Here is a 27,851-nt window from a genome sequence, read left to right as displayed (position 1 = left end):
TGCTGCTTGGCCTGCTGTGTTCATCCAGCTCTACACCTTGTTATCCAAGAAATCCCACAAGCCTTCTTAGCCACCTGTCCTGTTGCCTTCAAGGACATGTGAATGTGCACATCAATATCCCTCTGATCCTCTGTACTTCCCAGGGTTCTCCCATTAATCACGTACTCCCTTGACTTTTTAGTGCTCCCATTAGACATCAACTCACACTTTTCAAGATTAAATTTAATTTGCCACTATTCAGCCCATCTGACTAGCCTGTCTATGTTGCCCTGTAATCTAAGGTTTTCCTCCTCACTATTTACTACAACAAAAATTTCATACCATCTGTGAATTACTGATCAAAACCTCCCACATTTATGTTTAAATCATTAATGCACAGATCAACAGCAAGAGACCTAGCACTGAATCGTGTGGTACAGCACTGGACATAGTGGCAGGGGATAGAACGTGATGATCGATGGTTGTTTTTGTGCCTGGGAGTCTAAGCCTAATTGCCCTGGATCCCATGAGCTCTTACCTTCTTGATCAGTCTCCCATGCTTGTTCCAAAATACAGGATATAAAATAGTTGGTACATTAAGGCACTGGGGAATAGCTGATGTAAAGATAACTTGGTCTGATGTTTTAAATGACAGTGTGGATGTCATTTTCTCTCTCCATGACTGCCAGTCTGACTGAAAGATTTACATAATAAGCAACTGGATAGGTTGCAACTGGGATCCTGTGGTATTCCAGACCAACAAGGATATGCAAAGGCATCAGAAAAATGATGGAAATACTCAGCAGGTCTGGCAGCAGCTGTAGAGAATGAAACAAATTTAATGTTTTAGGTTGGTGACCCGTCATAAAAGCTGCTGTTTCGAAAGATGCTGCCAGACCTCAGGATTCTCAGCATCTTCTGTTTTTAATTCAGAGTTCTTGCATCTAAAACATTTTGCTCGTCTTAAGCTTTTAGCCACCCCATCAGATTTCTGCATCTGGCAAGTTACATTAGTTCTGCTGCTATACACAAATCAAGAATTTTCTGTCACGATAGCTGTTTCTCCAAACTCGTCTTTCAGACCCAAAGACAAGAGATTCCTAGGAGCGTCAATATTTGTGGACTGTCCGCCCACACTGAAATGCTAGGAAACTAGGTTGCTGGCAAACACCACGTGGCAGGAAAAAATGGGGAGTCAGTTCAGTGCTGTAACAAAATCAAAAAGGGCTCAGATTAAGAAATCAGAAATCAGAAATCCAAGTTTAGGGAGTCTTCATGCTTGTCAAGGTATTACTGTCTATTGTACACTCCCAGTCATATTTTAAGAGACTGGAATCTTCCAATCTTTGTTTTCCTTCCCACCAGATTTGGAACTTTTCTTTTATGTAGCTACTGCTGTTATAACAAACTTTAGTCTCAGTTTTCAACTCACAAGGAGCTCTGTTAAAATAAAAACATGAAAATAAATTAGATTTGAGTTGTGTAAATAGAAGGAACACTTTTATGAAGATTTAATGGAAGTAAAATCAACATTTGGCTGCTATGTGATTTTCTTAATGAATGTTTAAGCATTTGAGCTGCAAGTAGATAAATCCTAGTCACACAATGTTTTGATTTGGTTGCTAAGCTATTAGGTTAAAAGAAAGAAAGCAGAAAAATGGAGTGTGAGAGATAAAATCTGTGGCAAAACATTTTCATTCTAAAGGGAACAGCATCACTCATCACTCCTATAAAACTAACAGTCAGTCATTGATTTTTCCATTGCCTCATCTGGACAGAAAGGCAGCTGACCTGTACAGCTTAAAAATGATCCCAGGTTCGATCACCTGAGCTCTGGTGAAAGCACAAGTGCTACAATTATACCATTAGCAGTATTCCTGAGCTCAAGGTGGGAAGAGGGGCAAGGTGGGATGGAGCTGGGGGAGGCTGTGAGAGAGACATATCAGGCCCTCTCCCACTCCCAATAGTTCTTGATACAAGTGTATTTGCGAACAAAGTGCTCCTGCATAAACTTGACACATAGCCTGTAAATATAGAACAAATTTATCACTGTACCTTTACATCTTCATCAAGCTTCATAATCTTCTTGATACGAGCTAAGGGGAGATCTTGCACCTTGAAATCATTCTGTAGGATCAGATATTAAAAGAGAGCCAAGAGTTAAAACACCATAAAACCTGATGCACTATCCACAATATATAACTTGATTAGAGAAATGACTTCCACCACATTTACCCAAAGTCGAGATAGGTGTCCCAAATATTGACGACCATGAGCTACAGCCCTCTCCAAACAGATTCTCAATTGCACAATTCCCTCTAAATTAAGAGTACTAGCTCGCTATGCTGGATATTTTCACGTTTTGGGCTGAGAACATGAAATCCTGCTGTCAGTGTGGATTAGAGAATTGGTGCAGTATTATAGACCCATCTCACACCACCAATCACAATGACTGGAGTTGTGTTTCTCAAAGCATCAGTGCTTCAAATATTTATTTTAAAATTACACCTCACAGCATGCAGAGATTAACTTGACATTGAAGGGAATTAACATAGAGATTTGTTGGAATTTAAAATTAAATTTGTTTAAAGTTTATTAAATAAGTTAAGTCTTTCACATACGGCAAGGTATAAAAAGCAGCAAGCATCACTTAAGTATTAGGCACCCTAAAGCGAATTGCAAAAGAGTATAGTTGAATATAGTACAGGGTAACGCTGAAGTGTTTGTTGCTCTGTAGTCAAAATCTAGTTAGAAAATAGGAGTGTAAAAACAGCAGACTGGCATGAGGGCTTGGACATTATAGGTAACAATAAGGATCAAATCTTTTGGATAGCTGTCAAAACTAACTCACTGTGGGAAATGGTGCACTCTAAACCAAAAACCACGAGGTTGAAAAAGTATCAAGGGTGATTTAATTTATCCTTATATGAAGGAGGAAATGACCAGTGAATACCTTCAATAAGAACTTGCATTTATGTTGTACCTTTACCTAGGTGCTTAACAGAAATATCAAACAAACATGGACAGTAAGCTAGTTAAAGAAATATTATAGCAGATCTTAAGGAGCACTTTAAAAGGAGGAAAAAAGTAGTGAAGTAAAGTGATTTAGGGAAGGAATTCCAAAGACTTGGGATGTAGGCAACTGTGGAATCAAATCCCAAATGTTGGATGAATTAAATATCAGAATGCACAAAAGACTAAATTTAGAATGTAAATATCTTGGTAAGCCACGGGGCAGAGGACATCACAGGGCTAAACAAAAGAGAGACCATGAAGGAATTTGAATACAGAATGAGCATATTAAAAAACAACTGATGCATTGCTTAACCAGAAGTTTATATATATGCTTACTGAACTATGAATACTAATATGATAATATCATAGTGCAAACAGCAACAATGTGAATAGCAGAGATTTGGATGAGTGCAGTTTATGGAGAGTGGAAGATGGCAGACCAGCCAGGAGTGTGGTGGAAATCAAGTCTAGGAGAACAGTGACACGGGTGAGGCATTCAGTAGCAAAAGGAACCAAAGCAGGGCAGAATCGGGCAACTTTACAAACATGGAAATAGGCAGAATTTACTGTAGTAAATCTGCCCTCAGTGTTGGCAGAGAAACAAATGGAAAGTATCATTAACAGGATCCCTAATTATGAACAGCAACATGAACTTCTGATTGGAAATATTCAATGTTGCTTCAGAAACACCTGCTGTATTTGACAAACTTGATCTATATTACTTTTTAAGAACTAATAAAACTGGACATGTTGTTCACATCACTTCCTGGATGTCACAAATGTCTTCTATCTGATGCCACACTGAATCTGCTAAAATTAAAATTTTCTAGTGTCATTAGTGATGGGAGTGGCAAATTAATAGTGTCCCTGGGCTAGTAATATAGAGGCTGAGGCTAATTGATTGGGGTCACAGGCTCAAATCAACCATAGCAACTGGGGTGAAATTTAAATTCAATTTATTAATAAATCTCAAATTTCAAACCTGGTCCTAGTAATGGTGACCATGGAAAAGTTGGATTGTTGTAAATTCCATCTGCTCCACTAATGTCCCTTAGGGAAGGATATGTGCCATCCTCACTTAGTTGGGTGACAATATGACTCCAGACCCACTGCAATGTGTATGGCTTTTTAGTGCACAATGAACCATTCAGTGCTCGGCCTAATTAAGGAAGGCAACAAATGCAGGCCTTGCCAGTGATACCCTCAGTTCAACAAAGAATAATTTTTAAGAAGTGCTACCTTTTTAAGAAGTGCCTTTGCTACAGGAGCTCCCCAGGGTAAGTACTGTGAAGCAACTTGTTCAGACATGTCATGAGACATTTCTAGTGCAGGCTGGACTTGAACCAGGACTTTCTGTCCCAGAGGGAGGGAACACTGTCACTGTGCCACATAGCCCAGCTCCTCAGGTTAGCGTCTGAGCTCTTTCATGAAGAACTTACATTGGGTCAAAGGTAGGGGGTATTTTCTGGTGACTGCACAACGTCAATACCATTTGCAGCTCCTCAGATGCTGCAGCAGACTATGCCTGTGTGCAACTACATCTTGACAACATTCAAGCTTGGATAAGTGGCAAGTAACATTCACTCCAAACTAGTACCAGGCAACGATCATCACCTGTAAGAAAAAAAAATCTTACTACCTCCGCTTGATATTCGAAAGCATTATCGTTGTTGAATCCCCCTCAGTATCAATATCCTGACAATCACCATTGACGAGAAACCAAGCTGGACCAGCCACATACATACTGTGATTACAAGAGTAGGTTAAAGGTTTGAAATTCTGCAGTGAATAACTCACATCCTAACTCCCTAAAGTCTATGCACTATGAGGCAAGTCAGTAGTGTGAGTGATGGGATTATTGCCTGGATGAATGACAATAGTTAAGAAGGTCAATATTCAGTGGTTAGCACTGCTGTCTCACAGTGCCAGGGACCCGGGTTCAATTCTACCCTCGGGCGACTGTCTGTGTGGAGTTTGCACATTCTCCCTGTATCTGCGTGGGTTTCCTCCGGGTGCTCTGGTTTCCTCCCACAGTCCAAAGATGTGCAGGCTAGGTGGATTGGCTATGCTAGATTACCCATAGCGTTCAGGGATATGTAGATTAGGTGGGTTATAGGGGAATGGGTCTGGCTGGGATGCTCCGAGGGTCAGTGTGGACTTGTTGGGCCGAAGGGCCTGTTTCTACACTGTAGGGATTCTATGACTTATGACCATCTAGTCTAAGGTAGATCAAGCCGGGCCTGAGTTTTTCTTCATCCTGTATGCATAGCATACTATATGCCATCCTCAAACTACATAACCAAGAATGATGTGCTGTGTTCATGTCCATAACCAATTGCTTACATATCCAATACCGTCGCTCAGCAAGTAAAGATTAACTTAATGCGCTATTTAAATTTTTATTACTTATGCTTCATGCTAATTTTATGCACATGAGCTGTTTGAAAAAAATCCACACCTAGATCCAGTCAGAAAGGAGTGTTAAGTAAAGTGAATGACAACATACCGGCGTCAAATTGCGTATCTCTTCCATGACACGTGGCCAGAATGTCTGGAGCAAGTGTTGGGCTTCAGTGCTGCCACCTCCCTGAGAGGCTGTACTAAACGAACCATCTGCAGTGTTAGACATTCCTAGGCCTGCAAGAAATCAGAGGCAAAAAAGTTACATTCAACCTACTGACTGCAAGAGATACAATGGAAATCTGATCCTATATTTAAGATAAGAAATTCTATTTTAGAAACATTTTTACAATTAATTTTTTTTTCATATGGCCAGCATTTCTTGCCCATTCCTAATTGCCTTGAGAAGGTGGTGGTGAGCTGCCTTTTTGAACTGCTGAAATCCTTCTACTGTGGGTTGACCTACAAATGCTATGAGGGAGGAAATTCCAGGATTTGGACCCAGTGACAGTGAAGGAACAGCGATATATTTCCAAGTCAGGATGGTGACTGACTTGAAGGTGGTGGTGTTCCCTTATGTCTGATGCCCTTCTCCTTCTAGATGGAAATGGTCGTGGGTTTGGAAGGTGCTGTCAGAGAATCTTTGGTGAATTTCTGCAGTGCATCTTGTAGATAGTACACACTGCTGCTACTGAGCATCAGTGGTGGAGGGACTGGATACTTGTGGATTTAGTGCCAATCAAGCGGCTGCTTTGTCCTGGATGGTGTCAAGCTACTTCAGTGTTGTTGGCGCTGCACTCATCCAGGCAAATGGGGAGTATTCCATCACACTCTGACTTGTGCCTTGTAGATGGCGGACAGGCTTTGAGGAGTCAGGAGGTGAGTTATTCGCCGCAGTATTCCTCGCTTCCAGCCTGCTCTTGTAGCCATTGTGTGAATGTGGTGAGTCCAGTTGAGTTACTGGTCAATGGTAATCCTCAGGATGTTGATAGTGGAAGATTCAGTGATAGTAACATCATTGAATATCAGGGGATGGTGGTTAAATTGTCTCTTATTGGTGATGGTCACAGCCTGGCATTTGTGTGGTGCAAATGTCACTTGCTACTTGTCAGCCCAAGCCTGGATATTGTCCATATGTTGCATGTGAACACGGATTGTTTCAATATCTGAGGAGTCACGAATGATGCTGAACATTGTACAATCATCAGTGAACATCTCCACTTCTGACCTTATGATGGAGGGAAGGTTATTGATGAAGTAGCTGAAGATGGTTGGGCCTAGGACACTATCCTGAGGAACTCCTGCAGAGATGTCCTGGAGCTGAGATAATTGACCACCAACAACCGTGACCATCTTCCTAGGCTCCAACCACTGGAGAATTTGCCCCTCTAACCCATTGATTCCAGTTTTGCTAGGGCTCCTTGATGCCACACTCGGTTGAGTGCAGTCTTGATATAAAAGGGCTGTCACTCTCACCTCACCTCTGGAATTCAGCTCTTTTGTTCATGTTTGAACCAAGGTTGTAATGATATCAGGAGCTGAGTGGCCCTGGCGGAACCCAAACTGGGTATCAACGAGCAGGTGATTTCTGAGCAGGTGCTGCTTGATAGCACCGTTGATGACACCTTCCATCACTTTACTGATGATCGGGAGTAGACTGATGGGGCGGTAATTGGCCGGGTTGGATTTATCCTGCTTTTTGTGTACAGGGCATACTGGGCAATTTTCCACAGTGCTGGGTAGATACCACTGTTGTAACTGTACTGGAACAGCTTGGCTAGGGGAGCAGCAAGTTCTGGAGCACAAGTCTTCAGTACTATTGCCGAAATGTTGTCAGGGCCCGTAGCCTTTGCAGTATCCAATTTCTCCAACTGTTTCTTGATATCATGTGGAGTGAATCGAATTGAAGACTGGTACCTGTAATGCTGGGGACCACTGGAGGAGGCCAAGATGGATCATCCACTCGGCACTTCTAGCAGAAGATTGCTGCAAATGCTTCAGCCTTATCTTTTACACTGATGGGCTGGGCTCTTCCATCATTCAGGATGGAGATATTTGTGAAGACTCCTCATCCAGTGGGTTGTTTAATTGTCCACCACCATTCACGATTGGATATGGCAGGACTGCAGAGCTTAGATCTGATCCATTGGTTGTGGGATTGCTTAGCTCTGTATATCACTTGCTGCTTCCCAGATCTAATCCCCTGGCCTGATGGTAATGGTTCAGTGGGGGATATGCCAGGCCATGAGGTTACAGATTGCGCTGGAGTACAATTCTGCTGCTGCTGATGGCCCACAGCGCCATCATTTCGCTAGACAAACACATCTATACAGTGTGGTAGAGGTTTTAGTGTAGGAACTGTCATTGTTTCGAGCAAGTTCATAATGATTTATGCTCTTAGACATAGATTAACTAGAGTATATATAAGTCAAACAATAGCCAGGCAACACTACTGTCAAACAATAGACATTGCACCAAACATCCATTCATGCACTCACACACCAATGATTCATTCAGCCCTTTTTGAAAAAAGTTCTTACAATTTCCTCTTTTATGAAAGGGTTGATTCTTGTTTGGATATAGTTCTAAAAATGTCAGCAAGCCTCCCAAATTTCATTCAAGGGACCAAGGTTCACGTAAATGCTTGTAGAGCTAAATCTAGGTATCAGCAGAATCATGAGACAGGATCAGAGCTCAGCATGGAGCTGCGCACATCAGATATTCACTTTCCCGCCGATGCCTGGCTATCTGCCTTTCACACTTAGTACAGCTACGTGCACAGAAACAGAGACAGAGACAGAGACAGAGACCAAAATGTCTTATCCAAGCATTTTCCTCTCTGCTCCAATATGCAATTGTGAGCCAGTAGTCTTCTCCAAAGCCATGTTAATGTCAATACCAAGCACAAAACACATCCGCTACTTGTGAAACACAACCTCTACAACACTTTCACAGCATTAGAGAATGACTGCTTCTCCACCAACTATTCAGCCAGGTGTATTCACATTGGCTCTTGCAAAAGCAACTCTCCTGCCCCAGCCACTCCCACACCCTTTATGCATTGTACAGCACTTTTTCTTCCCCTCTCCAAGTGTTTCATCAAATTCCCTCCTAGAAGCCTCAATTGAAGCTGCCTCTACTAAACCCTCAATCAAATGCAGATTACAACCACATGCTGTGTTAAGAGATCCTTTCCTCATGCCATCATTGCATCAATAACACCAAAAAAAAATAACAGGGCCATCTATTTCTCAACCCTTTCACCAATGCTAATGGTTTCTCCCTTTGCATTATGTTTATACTCAAGATTCTGAAGACCTACCAAATCTCATTGTAATTGGTTCTCCAATCCATCCTCAAATAAAATCTCTCATCCTTGGAGCCATTATTACAAGTATTTTCTGCATTGTCTCCAGATCCTTCGCATTATTCTTGAAGTGTGCCAATTGAGGTTGAATCAGTGTTTTGTAAAGGTTTGGCAAACTATTCCTATGCTATTTAAGATATTTTCTACTCAACCCACTCAGAGATGTAATGACACACCCTCTGGAGCAAGGTGGAACCTGAACTGGCCCTCCTCGCTCAGAGATAGGGACATTACCACAATGCCACAAGAGACCCTCCTATGCTTTTTAACTACTTTCTCAACCAGCCTTGTCACCTACAATTTGTGCAAAACTATTTCCAGTCTCTCTAAACCTGTACCACCAGTAGAATTATGCTACAAATTATATTGCGTTATCTTGATCTGCCAAAATTATCTCTGACTTCTTCTGCATTAAATTAAATCTTCTATCACCTGTCCGCCCATTTCACCAGACTGTGTCCTCATCACTATCTCCTCATAGTTCATCATATTTCAAGGTTTTGTATCGACTGCAAATTTGCAATTATGCCTTATACGCCCAAGTCTAAGTCGAAAATACATAAAAGGAAAAAGAGCAGTGACCTTAGTTCCAAACATCTATCTCAAGTCTGAAAAATGACAATTCCTCAATCTGGTTTCTTATGACAGCCAATTTCTTATCCATGCAGCTACTGTTCCTTTTATTCCACAACATTAATGTTGCTGAAGAGCTTATTATATGGTACTTTATCTAATTCCTTTTGGAAGTCCATGTACACCGCATCAACCATTAAACCTTCAAAAACCCTGTTACCTTATCAAAAACATATTAGTTGAATGTGACTTGCCATTAATAAATCTAAGATTGCTTTTCTGAATTAATCTACAAATGTCCAAATGACCATTAATTTATTCCTAAATTATTGTTTCTACGAGCTTACCTACCACAGAGATTAAACTTACTTTCCTGTAGTTGCTGGGTTTATCCTTTCCACTATTCTCTGGACAAGAACGGAAGCATTGCAATTCAAACATTTCCTGGCATCAGCCTTCTATCTATGGAGGATAGGAAAATTATGGCCAGAGCCAATTTCCACTCTTACTTCCATCTGCATTCTTGGAGAGTAAGCCACAATTATTGGTTTGAGGGAGATTTCTTTGGAGGGAGACCGAGATTGGGTGAGTAACTGGAAATTCTGGTCAAAGTGGGAATTCATGGCAGAGGAAGAGTGCCTTAGTTAAGGTTTACTGAAAGAAGTGTAGTCTCTAGAGTGAGAGGCAAGTGGGAGAGGATCCAAGGCTTACCTGCATGAGACCAATCACAATACATGGGAAGCAGCAGATTAGTGAATAAGTTTTGTCAGTATTTGCAATTTTTTTTAAAGTGAAAGCTGGGCACTTACTTTGTGTTTAAGTTTCTAGACTTCTGTCTCTTTTCTGAGAAACAGTTTGTTAAGTTTTCATAGTGAGTCAGTACTTATTCTAAAGGGTAACAAATAGATTTTAGTTAAAAGATGGCCAGTTAGAAAGGCCAAGTGCAGTCATGGACATACCCTGTGTCCCAAACCAACACATCGGCAGGAACTGAAGTTGGATGCACAAGCTTGCGAAGTAGCTGGAGTTACTGCAAGGCTGACGACTACGTGGATAGCACATATAGGAAGATGGTCAAACCCCAGATTAGAAGCATACAGGCAGCAAGGGAATGGATGACTATAAGGTGGTCTACAAGAAAAGTAGGCAGGTAGCGTAGTTGTCCCTCAAGTCCAAGTCTACTGTGCTTACCAATTGGTATTGTATTTTGAAAACTGGGTGAGGGCAACAGCGAAGCTAGAGGCAGGTCTGTGGCATCACAACTGACTCAGCTTTACAGGGTAGGAGGAAGAATAGAAAAGCAATAGAGATTTCTTTGTCAGAGGTTCAGACAGGTTTTGCTTTGGCAGTGAACATGACTCCAGGATAATGTGTTGCCTCCTTGGTGCTAAGGACAAGGATGACACAGAGTGGTTACAGAAAATCTCTGAGGGAAGGAAATCAGCCAGAAGTCATGGTCCACACCGGTACCAGTGACATAAGTAGGAAGAGAAGTCAGATTTCATGGAGATAGAAAGGAAGTTAAAAAGTAGGATCTCAAGATTATTTCCAATGCCACATGTTAGTGAGTATAAGAACAGGAGGATTGAACAATTAAAAATGTGGCTAGAGAATTGGTGCAGGAGGGAGGACAAAAGGTTTCGGAAGAATTGTGACTGGTTTTGGGCCAGATGGGACCTGTGCAAGCTGAATGAGTTACACCTTAACAGGACCGGGACCAACATCTTTGCACAGGAGAGTTGCTTGTACTGGGAAGTTAATAGAATAAAACAAAGGAGGACCAAGAAACTGATAAGGAAGGGGAGAACTAAATATGAATGCAATCTAGCAATAAAAAAAAACACAACTGATTTTAAAAGCTTCTATGGGCATATAAAAAGAAAACAAATATGGGTTTATTAAGGACAGTCTCACGAGAATTCATAATGGGGGAGAAATTGGAAAGAAGCTAAATGATTATTGTGTGTCTGTTTTCACTAAGGAAGATACCAGAAATCTCCCACGACTACAGGGCCAAATGGCGAGGGAGAATGAGGAATTGAAGGTAATTAACATTAATGAGAAGATCGTACTGAAGACATTAATGAGGGTCATCCCCATGACTTGAACTCCAGAGTGTTGAAGGTGATAGAGATAATCGATGCTTTGGTGATTATCTTCCAAAAATCTTTTGATTTTGGAATTATTCCTGTGGATAGGAAAGTAACAAATGTCATCCCATTTCTAAGAAGAGAGCGATAAAATGAAGGCACTACAGATCTGTTAGTCTTATATCAGTTGGAGGTAAAATGCTTGAATTTATTATAAAGGATGGGATAAATAAGCTGGTTGATAATGATCTGATTAGTCATAATCAGCATGGATTTGTGACAAACTTGTTATAGTTTTCTGAAAATGTTACTAATACAATCGATCAAGGAGAACCATTGAATGTAGTATACCTAGATTTTTGAATTTTTTTTTGATAGTTTCCCACAGGAGGCTTATTAGAAAGATTAAAACACATGGGATAGGAGGTAATATATTAGTATTAACAACTGACTAATAGATAGAAATCAGAGTAGGAACAAATGGGTCATTCTTGCTTTGGCAGGCTGTAACTCGTGGTTAACACCAAGATTAGTACTTGAACGCCAGCTGTTCACCAAATGAAAATGTAAAGCTGCTTCAGGAGGATTTAGACAAAAGTATATCATCAAAAACATGGCAGGTAGAATATAGTGTGGAAAAATGTAAGGTAATCCACTTTGGCAAGAAGAACTTACTCCTCATTGCAGTATATTATTCTCATAGCAGGAGTGTAATAACAATAACTAGTTCCTGCAGTGGCAGACTGTCCTGTGAAGAGAGATTGAGCAAACTAAGCCTGTACTCATTCAAGTTTTGATGAGTGAGGGGTGATCTCACTGAAATCTACAAAATACTTAAAGGGATTAAAGGGTAGATATGGGTAAAATGTTACTTTTGGTTGCGGGTCTAAAAACTACCAACAGCATTCATGGTTATGGGAATGGGGACAAGTAAAAGCACTGAAGTGTTTGATCAGTCATGATTGTATGAATGGCAGGGAGGCTTGATGGGCTGACTGGCCTACTGCTCTTTCTATGTTCCTACATGCCAATTGATCTGAGGGATTCATCAACTTTTAAGTACAAGCAGCCTAACACCTCTTCATCACTTGTTGAGTAAACAAATTAGCACGTCATCATATTCTTTGCATCGCATTTTGGTCCCATGTCTCCGTTTACTCCTTTTTACTGTTAATACGTCAATTGAAGATTTTTCATTCCCATTTATACTTGCTGCAAACCTCTTGCACATTCTCAATCTGACAGGTATGATCTCAGGTTTATTCAGCTAAAGATCCCTTCTTCAAACGCAAACAAAACTTCAGTTCAAGGAGATATGTTTCTACAATTTTCACAGTTCAATTACACTTCATTAAAATCCAAGAGATAACAGTGGAATATCAGGAATCAAATAGAAATTAGAACTAGTTCCAACTTTTAACAACATGAGACAGAATCACCATATGCAGAGGCAATGTCATCAAATTTCAGAGATGAAAGCCCTGTCTTATGAGAAGAGATTAAACAGTTTCGACCTATGTTTGCTACAGTTTTGATGGATGAGATCTAATTGAGGTATAAAAGATGCCAAAGAAATTGATAAAGTAGACGCAAAGTGAATGTTTCCCCTTGCGGAGAAAATCCAGAATGAGAGATCATAGTTTTAGGCTAAGGGGTGACAGATTTAAAATAGAGGAGGAGGAGAAATTACTCCTCTCAAAGGATTGTGAATCTACGGAATTCACTACAGCAGAGTGCAGTGGACGCCAGAATAAATTTAGACAGTGTTTGCTGATATCCACAACTGTTGGCAACTGCACAGGATTGTGATTTCAAGAACTGTGCACGAGCATGATTCCAACATAAAATATGTCATTAGGTAGAATTTATGTGGAATGTCACGCACAAATTAAGAAGTGCTCTGGGAAGTGAGCGTGACTTTGAAATGCAGTTCAGCAGTGGCATACCAGATGCAGAATGGGGCCCAGGGAAGGATCCCCTGGAGTGAGGAGGGAAGAAGGCCCAGAAGCAGCCACCCCTTCACCCGGCTTTCTCCCCCGCCACAACTCAACTTCTGATTCCCAACTGGGTCCTGAAACCCCCATCCTCCTGATCTCTCCCTCTCCTGGACTGCGTCCCCCGGAACTATCTGCATGCGCAAGCTCATCTTGAAGATGCTCAGACAGCACATGTGCTAGTGTCAGCAACTGCAGCTATAGATGTGAGGAGATAGGCAATTTTTAATTAGTAATGGGTTGAAAGGTTATGGGGAGCAGACAGGCAAGTGGCGTTGAGGGCGAGTTGAGATCAACCAGGATCATTTTAAGTGGTGGAGCAGACTCGAGGAACTCAATTGACTACTCTTTATGTAAATGTGGTGCAGGTTATTCAATAAGATAAATCTGGGCTGAAGTGCCACGTAGGAGAATGTGCAAGAGTGGACAGGTTCCATCGGTCCTCTGGGTAATCGAGTGTACAAAAACACTAACGCTTTGATTTTGGCGACTTTAAATAGAAATCCATTGCATTTTAGAACTTGGAACTTCCCCAGTTATTCATTTATTGACACTTTATACTCAAAACTATCACATGAAGAACTGAGCTTACCCAACTGAATACAGGGTAATTAAATACTTTCAAGAGTAATAACTTTGTAGAAACAAGCATTTATTTTTCCCAAAACTATTTACATTAAACCAAATGCAAATACATCTAAGAAAACACCACTGAACTTCAGAATAACTGAACTTGACTTGGAAAAACACACAACTTTCAGTCTGGACCAGTGAGCAGAATGCAGAAAATGGTGAAGTACAAAGATTAGTTGGTATTTTCCAGATGGACAGCTGTGTTTTGGAACATTCTGCAAGTAAAATTTATTCAGGCTCATCCCTAATTGCCCTGGAGATGATTGCACTTCCAACGACCACCCAAGAATCTTTACAGCACCCAGGACAAAGCAGCCTGCTCATCTGCACCACATCTACAAATATCCATTTGCGAAGGATAACAGCAGCAGATACCCGGGAAGCTTCCAACTTGAATCACTGTAGTCCTGTGGTTGACCGACAATACTATTAGGGAGCGGAGTTCCAGGATTTGTCCCAGCAAGGTGAAAGAACAATAGGGTTAGGGTATGAATGGTGAGTAGCTGGCAGGGAACTTGCAAGTGGCAGTGTTTCCGGGCACCCTTGTCCTTCTAGATGGCAATGGTCGTGAGTTTGAAAGGTGCTCTTTAAGGAGTCTTGGTAAGATGCTGCAATCCATCTTGAGGATACACACTACTGACACAGTGTGTTGGTAGTGGATGTGGTGCAATCCAGCAAGTTGCTTTGTCCTGAGTACTGTGAAGATTCTTTAGTGTTGTTGGAACTGCAATCTTCTAGGCAAGTGGGGAGCATTCCATTACGTTACTGACGTGTTTTGTAGGCCATGGACAGGGGGAGTCAAGCGGCAATTTACTCACTGCATTATTCCTAGCTTCTGACCTGCCGTTGTAGCCACACTAATCATATGGCTAGTTCAGTTTCTGGAAGTTTCTAAAGAAGTGGTCAGAAGGCAATTGAGAAGTCACAACATTAGATAAATGACAACCGTTAACAGGAGAAAAATTGTGTTTAAGAAGAAATATACTGGAGTTTGCTGATGGTGCAATGAGTGATGGTAGCATTGAGACAGGCCTCTTAACTAGAATCAAATGTGCCATCATCACTCACTCCTGAAAGAAAATAACCCCTGACCCCCTTCATCCTTGTTAACTCTTGTCCATTCTCCAAAACCTCCCACTCCAAAGCTCCTTGGAGCATTCTGTCACCTTGCCAATTTGTGCCCATCTTTCCTGGAACTCCATGTTTAACACATTCTGATCAGGTTTTTAACTCTGCTACATTACTGAAATAATCTTTATCAAAGTCACAAATGACATCTAATGAAATTGTGACAGAAGTTCAACATAGATCTGTAGCTTCCAACACAGCTGTTCACATCACCCTTCTTTAATACTGCTCTGTATTTCAACTGGGTGGGACTGCACTCATCTGGTTCCACTTTTACTATCTAATTGTATCCAAGAAAACACCATCATTAGCTTACCTTCATATTTCTACAGTCATTTCTATTGTTCACCAAATAAGAGGCCCCCTTCTATTTCTAATTTACACGTTGTCCCATGGCAACTATAATGGTATCAGTGCAAGCTGGCTATGATAAATTGGGGAACATTACTTAAAAGGGATCTCAGTGGATGGGCAATGGTAAAGGTTTAAAAAGCGCATGAATGAATTGTAACAATTGTTCATTCCCATCTGGCACAAAAATAAAACAGGAAAGGTGACCCGACCAAGATTAGCAAAGGAATTCAGGGATAGCATTAGATCCAAGGAAGGGACATAAAAATTGGCCAAAGCAGTAGACCTAAGAATTGGAAATGGCTTACATTTCAGCAAGGGAGGAAAAAAGGATTGACTGAAAGGGGAGAAAAAAAAAGAGAGTTTGAGAATAAGTTTGCAGGGAACATACAGACTGCTTGTTAAAGCTTTTGTAGATATGTAAAAAGAATAAGTGTAGTGAAGACAAATGTAGGTCCTTTAACAGTCAGAAACAGAAAAGTTGAGGAACAAATACATGACAGGCCAATTAAATACATACTTCAGTCTGTCTTCACAAAGGAGAACACAGAGAACATCCCAAAAATGTTGGGGAACATAGTGTCTAGAGAGGGGCGAGCATAGGGTCTAGAGAACAACTGAACAAATCAGAATTAGTAGGGAAATATTCTTGGGAAATTTATGCGATTACAGGGAGTAAATCCCTAGGGCTTGATGGTCTACATCCAAGAGTATTTAAGGAAGTGGCTCTTAGAAATATTGGGTGCACTGGAAGTTATCTTCCACGATTCCAGAATGATCCCTATGGAATGGAAGGTAGTCAATCTAACCCCACTATTCGAAAACGTAGAGAGAAAACAGGGAATTATAGACTGGTTAGCCTGACATCGGTGGTGAGAAAAATGCTAGAGTCCATTGTAACATATTGAACAGAAGAGCACTTGGAAAACAGCGACAGGATCAGATAGAGTCAGCATGGATTTACAAAGGGGAAATCATGCTTAAAAGGTGTACTGAAAAATTGAGGATGTAACTAAGGGGGATAAGAGGAAACCAGTGCATGTGGTTTACTTGGACTTTCAGAAGGCTTTCAATAAAGCTCCACATTAAAGATTAGCATATCAAATTAAAGTGTACGTGAGTGGAGATGGTACCACAAAGATCTGTACTTGGACCTCCGTTATTCACAATATATGATTTAGATGACCGAACTTTGTTTGCAAAAACAAGAAGGCAGATTATCTGAATGGTGATAGATTGGGAAAGGTGCAACAAAACCTGGGTGCCCATTTACACCAGTCACTGAAAGTAATCAAGCAGTTGCAACAAATGGTATTTTGGCCTTCATTGAGAGAGAGGATTCAAGTTCTGGAGCAGGGATGTTTTGTAATTGTATTGGGCCTTGGTGAGACCACACCTGGATTATTATGTGCAGTTTTGTTCTACTTATCCAAGGAAGGATGTTCTTGCTGTGGAGGGAATGCAACAAAGGTTTATCAAACTAATTCCTAGGAAGCCAGGACCAACATATGAAGACAGACTGGGTCGGTTAGGACTATATTAACTGGTGTTTAGAAGAATATAAAGAGACCTCAAAGAAACCCATAAAATTCTAAAGGGGGTAGATAGGGTGAACACAGGAAGGATGTTTCCAACAACTGAGGGGTCACAGAACCGGGCGACACAGTTTAAGGATGCTGGTTAGGACGGAGATGAGGAGAAATTCTTCACCCAGAGAATAGTGAGTTCCTGTTTTGCAGTTCTGTCCACGCTCAAAAAGGAGCACACTGTGTTCACTAGCACGATACGGACCTTTAGAAACTGGTGGGCACCACATCATCACCCTGACCATTATTTTGATTTACTAAGTTTCCATTCACCCTAAATAAGTTTCTGTTGACCATTAATCATTATTTTGTTATGGCCACACATCGTGGGCTAAATCCTTTTTATTTATTAACGATCTAAAACAGTAAGGAGTGGTGAGACCCTGGAAATCTCTGCCACAAAAAGAAAGGTTGAGGTCAATGCATTGAATGTTTTCAACAAAGGGTTAGATACAGTTTTTAGGACTAAAGGGATCAAAGCACACGGGAGGTAGAGGGAACAGGGTTGAGGTGGACGATCAATCATGACAAAATTGAATGAAGGAGCAGAATAGAACTGTAAAATGTTGCTATTTTCTGTGTTCCTCTGCAATATTTGCCGACTGGTTTCTATACACAAGCCAATAACACCCAGCCAGCTCTAACGCACCATCACCTCTTTCAATGCTTGTGCTGTCCCTATATTGCAAGCTACTTAACTGACATTGAGGACAGTTTGAGCATAGATTTCCTCAGATTAAATACAGCAAAAACTGAAGATACTGCCTTTGATTCTTGGCTCAAAACCAGTTTTCTGAAGAAGGGTCCTGACCCAAAACGTCAACTTTCCTGCCCCTCTGATGCTGCCTGGCCTGCTGTGTTCCTCCAGCTCCACACTGTTATCTTTGACTCCAGCATCTGCAGTTCGTACTATCTCTGTTCCCATCTCTTCCTGCCAACTGTTAGCCTGTAACCATACTGTTCACAAATTCAAGGTTTGACCAAAATGAATTTTAAAACATACGTCTGGCTGCCTCCAAGACTCGTATAAAAGCACAGATGCTCAAAATCTGAAACAAACAGAACACTGGAGAAACTCAGCATGTCTGGCAGTATCTATGGGGAGAGGAACATAGTTAACATTGAGTATGGTATGACTCATCTTCAGAATTCCGTGCGTTTGTTCTAAGATTGCCTATTTTGATCGCTACATTACCTGTTTCAGTTCCTTGCCTAAATTTCTTCACCTTTCTAATTCATTCTCCACCTCTAAGACAGTCCTTTAAATCTATCTCTTCGACAAAGCTATTAGTCATCTGATCTATTATCTCCTTAACTGTAGACAGAAAATTCTGAAAAGATTCAGGTCAGGCACCATCTGTGGAGACAGAATTAGAATCAATGCTTCAGATCAATCACCTTTCATGAGAACAAAAGGTCATTTACTTGAAATGTTAACTCTGACCTTCTCTCCGCAGAAGCCGACTGACCTGCTGAGTATTCCTGACACCATATTGTTTTTATTTCAGATTTCCAGAATCTGCATATTGTGCTTTTGTCAAAGACAGTTTTTAAGGCTTGGTATCACATCTTGTTTGAAAATGCCTCTTAATCTCCTTGGGATGTTTTATTATATTGAAGGTGCTATTTAAATACAAGTAATTAACATGCAGATATGATAAGCAATTATGAAGGCAAATTGTATGTCATCGTACATTGCAAAGAGGAAACAGTATAAGAGTAAGGAAGTCTGGGTGCAACTGTTTACAGCTTTGATTAAACTGTACAGATTTGATTTTTGCCCATGTAAAAATAGAGTTGTCTTACAGAAGCTGTAAAGAAGATTCACAAGATTGATTTCTGGAACAAAGATGTTGTCCAATGAGGAGAGATCAAGTAGTTTTAGAAGAATGAGATGTGAAATTCTAATTAAGCAAATTCTTAGAGAGATTGACATGACAGGTAAATACAGCATGTTTCCCTATCTGGAGAATTGAAAATTAAAAGGTCATAGTTTCAGGATAAGAACTTGTCCATTTAAAATTTAGTTGAGGAGAAATGTCTTCATTCAGTATTGTGCATCTTTAGCATTCTCCACTCTAAAGGTCTCTGGTGATACATACAAGACAGAGATTGGCTAATTCTTGGGCACTAAGGGAATGAAGACGTTATGAGAAAGTAGAGTTGTTGATGTAAAAGGTCAGCCACATTCTTACTAAATGACATAGCAGGCACTACTGGCTGAATGGCCAGCTCTTGTTCTCATATCCAGTCAGTGCAAGACTTAGCAAGACTTACCAAAGTTCTTCAGGAATAAGACAGTGTTGTGCTACAGGAAGATGTTTGGAGCCCAACAGGATTGTATATAACTCAGTATTTTAAAAAGTGCAAACTATATCTTGTTAAAAATGTTAAGAAATGAAAGTTTAGGAGAAATTCTAATTTTAGGTTATGCAAAATACAATTGTTTGAAGCGTGAAGGTGTAATTATATTCTGGTAGCATTATATCACACTAGGACATTTAAAGCAACAGTTCCTTATGACAATTGACTGATACTTAATTCTGAGAACTGCTGCCACTCTGTATACGTTTAACACACTATGGGTTTCAGCAGATTTCTTTTACCTTCATCAAGATTTGCATGCTGACTGTCAGAGGTTGTTTTAAAATGCAAAGGTTGTTTTAGTTGCGATGCGAATGAGTTGTCAGGTTTACCTAGTCTTACACTGGATTGTGTTTTCCAGTTGAAACAGATGAAAACATGTCCACAATATACATATCTGAGTAAAATAAAATAATGCTGGAGATCTGAAACAAAAATGAAACACAAATTGCTGAGAAATTCAAAAGGTCTGGCAGCATCTGTGGGGAAATAGCAGAATTAACGTGGCAGCTCAGAAAAAGTGACATAAAACCTCACATTTAGGTGACCTGTATGAGGGAACCAAATGCAACAGTTCCAAGTTTTCTGGGATATATAGAGGCTTTAAGATGATTTAAACCAGCTGAGTGGGCAAACACCTGCTATATGGTGTACGAATGTGGCTAACCTGAAGTCATATACTTCAGTGTGAAAAAAGAAGAGTGATAATATCAGGAAATGTGAATATACAAGAGGATTTGGGTGTCCTGTATACCAGTTAAGGAAAGTAGGCAGCCAGGTGCAACTATTTGATTTGATTTATTGAACAGATTCCCACTGTGTGAAAACAGGCCATTTAGCCCAATAAGTTCGCACCCACTCTCCGAAGAGCATCCCACCCAGATTCACCCCCTACCGTATCCTGCAACACTGGATTTTCCATGTCTAATCCACCTAACATACATATCCCTGGACATTATGGGCAATTTAGCACAGCCAATCCACCTACCCTGCACATCTTTGGATTTTAGGAGGAAACCAGAGCACCTGGAGGCAAGGAGAAAGTGCAAGCTCCACACAGATAATTGCCTGAGGGTGGAATTGAACCTTGGTACCTGGCACTGTGAGGCAGCAGTGCTAACCACTGAGCCACTGTGCTGCCCACTTTTTAACCAAGGTTTATTTAATTTACTTATTATTGTCACATGTATCAAGATACAGTGAAAAGTATTGTATTGCATTCTAACCAGACAAATTATACTTTATGTAAGTACATCAGGGTAATAGAACAGAATGCAGAATATAGTGCTACAATTAGGGAGGCAAATGGTACATTGGCCTTCATTGCAAGAGGATTTGAGTTTAGAAGTAAGGATGCTTTATTGCAGTTACACAGGGCTTTGGTGAGACCTGAAGTACTGTATGTTGTTTGTTCTCCCTACCAACTAAAGTGGGTAGCAATGTACATTCTCAGCGCTGTGATTGGTATCAGCACATGGCATTGACTTCTGGTTCCGTAAGTCACTGTGTGCACGTATCTTGGAGGACCAGGCAGCCAGAAAGAAGATCAAAGGGAATGCTGCTTACGACATAAGAAAGAATAGTTGCCATACAAGGAGTGCAGTGTAGATTCATTAGGTTGATATCAGGGATGGCAGGATTGCGCTATGAAAAGAGAATTGTTTGACTGGGCGTGTAATTCATTCAAGTTTAGAAGGTTGAGATGGGGTCACATTAAAACTTCTGAAATTTTAGCAGAGCTGGAAAGACTAGACACATGGAAGATGCTTTCTCTGGCTGGGGAGGCTAGAGCCAGGGAAGACCATTTAGGACTGAGATGAGGGAAGAAAAATCTTCACTCACAAGGGTAGTGAACTGTGGAATTTTCTAACACAGAAGGCTGTGGAAGCTACGTCACTGACTATATTCAAGAAAGAGATAGATACACTTTTAGATTTTAAAGACATCATGGAGTATGTGGAGAAAGCAGGAATATAGCATTGATATAGAGGATCAGACCACGATCATACTGAATGGCAGAACAGGTTTGATGGACTGAATGGCATACTCCTGCTTCTCATTCCAATGTTTCTGTGTAGATCACCATTTCCTGAAGGTTTGCAGAGATGAATAACTGACTGTGATATCAGTATGACATCTGAATGTGCAGTGGCGAGTTGTATACCTTCCAAATGCTTAGCAATATTGGATCAGGTAAGGTTCAAACAAAGCAAATTTGTCAACCGCTCTTAATGAGAACAGTTCATCTTGTAACTTTCCTCAAGGTAACAGCATAGATTCCACAGTGTGCTGTACAGATATGCAGGGTATTGAGGCAAAGTGGTACTGCTCCCATTGTACCACCTACAATTGTTGTGCACTCAGAAGGTTACAAAAACAGGAGTTTCAGACATGAAGCAATTTGAAGGCACAAACTCTGGGATTATGTTGCAGACAAATAGCTACTTTGGATAAATTGCAACTCACTTAGACAGGAAATGTTAAGATGCAGCACGGAAACAGTTGCTGTAGGAAGACATTCTACTTGTTTTGAACAACTGTACTATGAGCACATTAGGAGGATTGCTATAAAACAAAAGATGGTACGCACAACCATCATAGAATCATAGAATATTAGATCTGCAAGAGAATTACATAGAAGTCTGAGCAAGGTGTCAAAGCCAGAAATAGCATAGTGAGATAGCAAGAAAACAGAAGGGGACAGAAACATCTGGATCCTCCTGAGTATTTTGTTAGTAAATTTCTACTCAATAAAGACAATGTCATAATCAAACCTCACCTGACTTTCACATTCATATCCTTCACTTACTAACCATTGTAGAAATACTGCTGGTAAACCAAAATCAGAAAGTTCATTATATATAGCTGGTACTTATGAAATACTAGGATAGTTACACTTTTCTTCCTCTTATCCTTGCTACTTTGCACGCGTTCTCCCCTTGGTTCATCTGCCTCATTGTATCAATGCAGATGCTAGACTATGAACAATCATTTCATAGAAGGAGCCAGAAGCCACAGGTACCAGGCAGCAGAAATGGGACTGGTTGGGCTTGCTTTATAGAAAACTGACACGGATTCAAAAGCCCACTTGGTGGCCTCATGTGTTGGAACCATTCTATGATTCATTGAGTGGGTTTGTGGTGCCACTATACATACAGTTGTTAGGGAGGGCACTGCAGGTTTTATTCCCAGCAATGATAAATAAAAGTGATGTTGTGTAGTTCTATGTCAGGATGTGTGTGTGACCTGGAGGGGAATTTGCAGGTGGTCGTGTTCCCATGCCGATTATGGGCATGGCCTCCTTGCTGCTAGAGGTCACGGGTTTGGAAGATGCTATCAATGGCAGATTGTTGAAATGCATCTTGTAAATGGTACACACTGTGCAGCAGTGAGGAATGGAGTGAAAATTTAAAAGCGGTTGAGTGAAGTGTCAATCGAGAAAGCTGCTTTGTTTCGGCTGATATCATAATTGAGTGTTGTTGGAGCTGTAGTCACCTAGGCAAGTGGAGAGTCTTTCATTAAGCTCCAGATTTCTGCCTTGCAGTTCACAGGCTGAGGGCACTTAGAAAGAGTTACTCACTGCAGAATTCCCAGCCCATGACTTCTCTTGTAGCCCGAGTATTAATGTGGCTGGCAGAGTTAAACTTCTGGTTAATTATCGTCGACTGGACATCGGTCATGGGTGATTCAGTGTTGATAATGCCATTGAATTGCATGGGCAGATAACTAGATTTTCTTTTGTCAAAGATGATCATTGTCTGGCACCTGTGTGATATGACTGTTACTTGTCACTTATCTGCCAAAACCTGAATGTTCTCCAGGTCTTGCTGCATATAAACAAAGGATGCATCAATACCTGAAAAGTTTTGAATTGTACTATACACTGAATGACTTCACGTGCCTGACAGGGTTTCTGCTATGCTGTTTTACTTGGATGGTTATAGCACTCCTGGGCGGGGCAAAAGTTTTAAGAGTTGTATGGTGCTTAACCATAAACGTTTAATTTTGTGCTTTATTTGCACATTAAAAAAGAAAATCTTTCCTTTGAAGAGAAATATAATATACCTTGATTCAGATGACAGGCTGATCAATGGGACAGCAACAACCTAGAATGAGTCCAACACAAGAAAGCTGTAAAAGAGAAAAGGCTGTATTGGAAACAGAAGTATAAATATGCTGACACCTGTAGATTATCAAGATACTTTGACATTTCAGCTGTAGCAAGAAGCTTGTTTAGCAAGTCAAATTTTCCAGTCTTGCGACATTCAAAGTAACTGCAACTTTCAATATGGGATTATAAATTAACAGGTTCCCATTACATACACTGAATATTTTGCACTCAAACTTATTGTCAAGGTCAAGAACAGCATATGTTAGTTTATATGCATAGACAGCACAGTTTTCTATCTAGTCAAGTACTCTTAGGTCAGACAAAGGATAAGGTTCCCCTGCGTACTTCAATTCCTACTGTACTGCAACAGTCATTCCATACTTCTTCCAAGTTGTCTAATTTAGAACTAATTTTATGAGTAGTACTGTGCTGTGAGTTTGTAGATTCTTCAATAAGGGATCAGGCCATTTGAAACTCATAGGAATTTTGCTGCAAGCCCTACAGCTAATCAGTTCAGAGAAACCTTGCATTTAAACATAGTTTCTTTATCTTAAATACTCCAACTTCGTTGACATATGCTGCATTAATTGGAGGCTTTGGTCACTTATGAGGGCAAATGCAGTTGCCATTTTGTGCACAACACAATTCACAAACAACAATAAAATAAATAACTAAACTGGAGGAGCAGTGTTAAGCAAGATGTTGCTCTTCTTCAGACTGCACATCTTTTAATACAACATCACTGAATCAATATTCTGCTTTTAACATCACATCTAAAGCATGAAACTCTTGGCAATACTACACTGTAGTAGTTAGCCCAGTTTTTGGACAAGTGAGGCTTGACCCTAAACTTCATGATTTAGATGCAAACTACTGTTAATTATGTTAAGGAAACATTTGTAACGTGATATCCTGTTCCCATGATCGTAATTTTAATGTCAGATATTGAATCACGACTACAACCGATTAGAGTTTTAATTGCGAGTTCTCAGACAAACTTAAACATTTTTTCAGTACGTTCCAAGAGGTAACTGGTCATTCAGTAATATCTGTTATTCTTACTCCCTATGCTTAGTGTAACCGGCAATTAAAACAAGTACTCTTATAGAAAGGGTGCAGTGGCCGGTGTTGAAGGGATTGTTGGGGGGGAAGAGAGCGAGAGCGAGATCAACGACATACATTAAAAACGAAATCTCAACAGCACATCCTACTGTTGGCCACAACAACTATGTATATGTATTCACAATATTTGATGATACAACATTTCTATGTACACAATACTGTAGTACTGCTGGGAGGTAGTGTACACTGGTTTTGGCTGTAACCCTGGAAGATCATGCAAAGCAGTCAACAAACAGCAATTGGCAAAGCTCTTCTCTGCTTTCCAAAACACCAATTAGCTTGTAATAATGAGAAACAAAGCAATTTGGCATTTGAGGAAATGGGTCTATTTTAATTGCTGAGACAGGAAGACACCCAATGTCTGACTAAAAACAGACAGATGAATTTGTCACAAACGACGTAGAATACGGATCACTCTAGGAATTGGGACTTACTATCACCATCTGGAATTATACCATAGCCTCGGTAGTCCAGAATGCATGCAACCAAGGCATTTCTGTATACTGGAATTTTGTTTATAAAATGTCAGAATGCTAACCATAAGTATGTGAACCTGAAAGAAACACAAATGTAAACATTTATAACAACGATAAAATATCATAAAGCAGTATGCATCTTATGTGTTTCTGTCCCCAAAGTACTGCACTAAAATGACAATTATTTTGGTTTGCTCAAAAGGTTCTGAACAACTGGTGCTTCCTCTCCTGTCTGTAAATTTATCTCCTCTAATTATTTTGCTTTCATGATTTGCTAACCATTTGATGCATGAGCCCAATTAGAGAGAAGATACTGTGAAGTTTCATGGTCACTGTGAACGAGAAACTTCTGTAAACACACTGCTCTCCTACCACAGAGAGAATTATAAGGCACAGTATCCCTTGGTCACCTTTTAAGTAGTTGTCCATGTCAAAAAGCAAAAACTTGGACACTGACTATCTACTTGCACCTGAAGCATTAACATTGTTACATTAACTTTGACAATAAGAGCTAAGCATGAGCGGTGAGATTATTTGAATCTTAGTCAATTGTAGCCTGTTCTCAGTAAATGAATTAACCACTCTTGACCAATACAAAATCTAACTGCAGTTTAATTTGTTACAGAGTAATCAAAGACCTGGGGCCTTTTGGGTAATACTCTTCCCATCTCACAGAACGTTGACAGTTTCAAACAGTAAGGTTAGTAATGCAGGCATCACGATGAAGGAATTCAGTGAATATCCTCCTTTCCACCCCTCCTCCCTACACCCTACCACTGAAACAAAACCTGGGCCAATCAGAATCACCAATATCAGAATGGCAGCAATATAAACAGCTATGCCGTGGGAGGGTTTTGGACAGTGCCGGCATTTCCCAGAATAAAATGCTATCTTTGATTACTACATTATAGCTCCGCATACCTCCAGATATGTGGTTGCTACTTACATGATAATATTTTTATATTGCATTTAGCAACAAACTTATCCTGGTAATGTAAGAATTTCATGCACAGGTATATTCTGACATTCTGTTAAAATGGTGGGTGTTGCAATGTAAATAATGAGGACATTATGTGGAACCAACAACAATGCAACAGAATCATGTGAAAGTTGAAGAAAAACTGCAGAACACTAACTCAGAGGCTTTGAGAGTCTGGGACTCTGAAGGGTCAGCTGAAATGTACTTGAGACAATTAATTGTTTCTGGAGATGGATCAGACCAAGAAACATTCTAAGAAAGTTTGTAGATGGAGCTGATCGAAAACAAACGTCAACTGGACACAACAACCTAGTTACCTTATGATATCAATGTCCCCTTGTCTAATCTGGAAGAAACAAATGTCCTATATAGGCAACACTTCCTCTGTATTTAGTAGGTAAATCTTGGGACTTTGGAGGGACACCATTCTTAAAGATTAACATATATTCAGCACAGTGGCAATGAGGTACACATCATAGTGTCTCCCAAAGAATTAATTCACATTGACGTGAATTATACATAGCTACTGTGATTCCGAACAATATGAAGTTTCAGACAGGTAAGACAACGTATGAAAACAGAAGTTGCTGGAAACCTCAGCAGGTCTGGCAGCATCCATGAAGGAAAAAACAGAGTTAACATTTCGGGTCCAGTGACCCTTCTGAGGAACATTAACTCTGTTTTTTCCTTCACACATGCTGCCAGACCTGCTGAGCTTTTCCAGCAACTTCTGCTTTTGTTCCTGATTTACAGCATCCGCAATTCTTTTGGTTTTTATTAAGACAAGATATGAGACAGGAGCAGGAAGAGGCCATTTGACCCATCAAGCTTGTTCCGCCAACCAATAAGATCTTCATGGTTAATCTGCATTGAGTTCCACTGTTCCACTTACCTTGAACAACCTTTAATTCACTGCTCAACAAAAATCTATTTACTTCCACCTTAAAAATATTCAGTGACCCTCCTTCTACTGCCTTCAGAGGTAGACAGTTCCAAAGAAGTAATATATCTCATAATGGTAATATTGGAGCACTGTCGATCTTTTAAAAAAATGAGGGAAAACTTACAAAGAACATTTTAAACTACATTCAAGTCCTAGTTTCGAGCAATTACCCCAATAAATTGACATATTTTCGACTCTCTACTTGTTCTTATAACCAAATCTGTCATAAGCAAATTACATGAGGTCAACTCATCGTCTTTAGTGTGCATGCAGCAGCTAGTATTGTAAGAAATCGCAACAATCCTGCAGTTGTTCCTTGATGGCCTCAATTTCTTTAAAAACGTTTTCAGCATATTACAATAATAAAATCAATCTCCTTATCAGTTATTTTCATAAATTGCAACCATGCATCCATATTACAAAGTGTACAGAAGGCAATTATATTCAAGGTAGAAAACCCCTCTAAACTTATGAAACATTTAGCAAGTATAGCGAAATTCTTTTGTAGCCTGCACCCATTCCCACCCAATGGATTAATCATACCCCTTGAACAGCCAACAGCAACTGTATCTCAAGGTCACTTACTTTCAGATCAAGGCCCAGCTACGCCAACTTCGGACATACTTTGTCAATCCTTTCATAACAAGAACAAAGCAAACCGCCATTCTAACAGTATAGAGATGAGTCCTAATGGACTTTTAGAAAAAAATAAGTAAAAGCATTTTAGTCACTACTTCTTC

At 40.2% G+C, this 27,851-nt stretch overlaps 1 protein-coding gene across 7 annotated transcripts in view; it reads right to left on the bottom strand.

The window, feature by feature from the left end:
* Positions 1–27,851, bottom strand: part of nfyc (nuclear transcription factor Y, gamma) — a 99,678-nt gene that overhangs the window by 63,523 nt on the left and 8,304 nt on the right. For 5 of the 7 annotated variants that reach the window (XM_048612985.1, XM_020530216.2, XM_048612986.1 and 2 more), the window contains 3 exons: positions 23,546–23,611; positions 5,501–5,631; positions 2,035–2,106 (listed from right to left, as the gene is read on the bottom strand). In XM_048612985.1, coding sequence (XP_048468942.1) covers positions 2,035–2,106; positions 5,501–5,623 — 195 coding nt within the window. In that variant the 5' untranslated portion in view covers positions 5,624–5,631; positions 23,546–23,611. The remainder of the gene's footprint in view (positions 1–2,034; positions 2,107–5,500; positions 5,632–23,545; positions 23,612–27,851) is intronic. The other 2 variants (XM_020530218.2, XM_020530215.2) reach the window with 1 other exon arrangement.

This window comes from Rhincodon typus, chromosome 27 (assembly GCF_021869965.1).
Source record: "Rhincodon typus isolate 14 chromosome 27, sRhiTyp1.1, whole genome shotgun sequence".
NCBI classification, from domain to species: domain Eukaryota; kingdom Metazoa; phylum Chordata; class Chondrichthyes; order Orectolobiformes; family Rhincodontidae; genus Rhincodon; species Rhincodon typus.
This window is presented reverse-complemented; position numbering and strand designations above follow the sequence as displayed.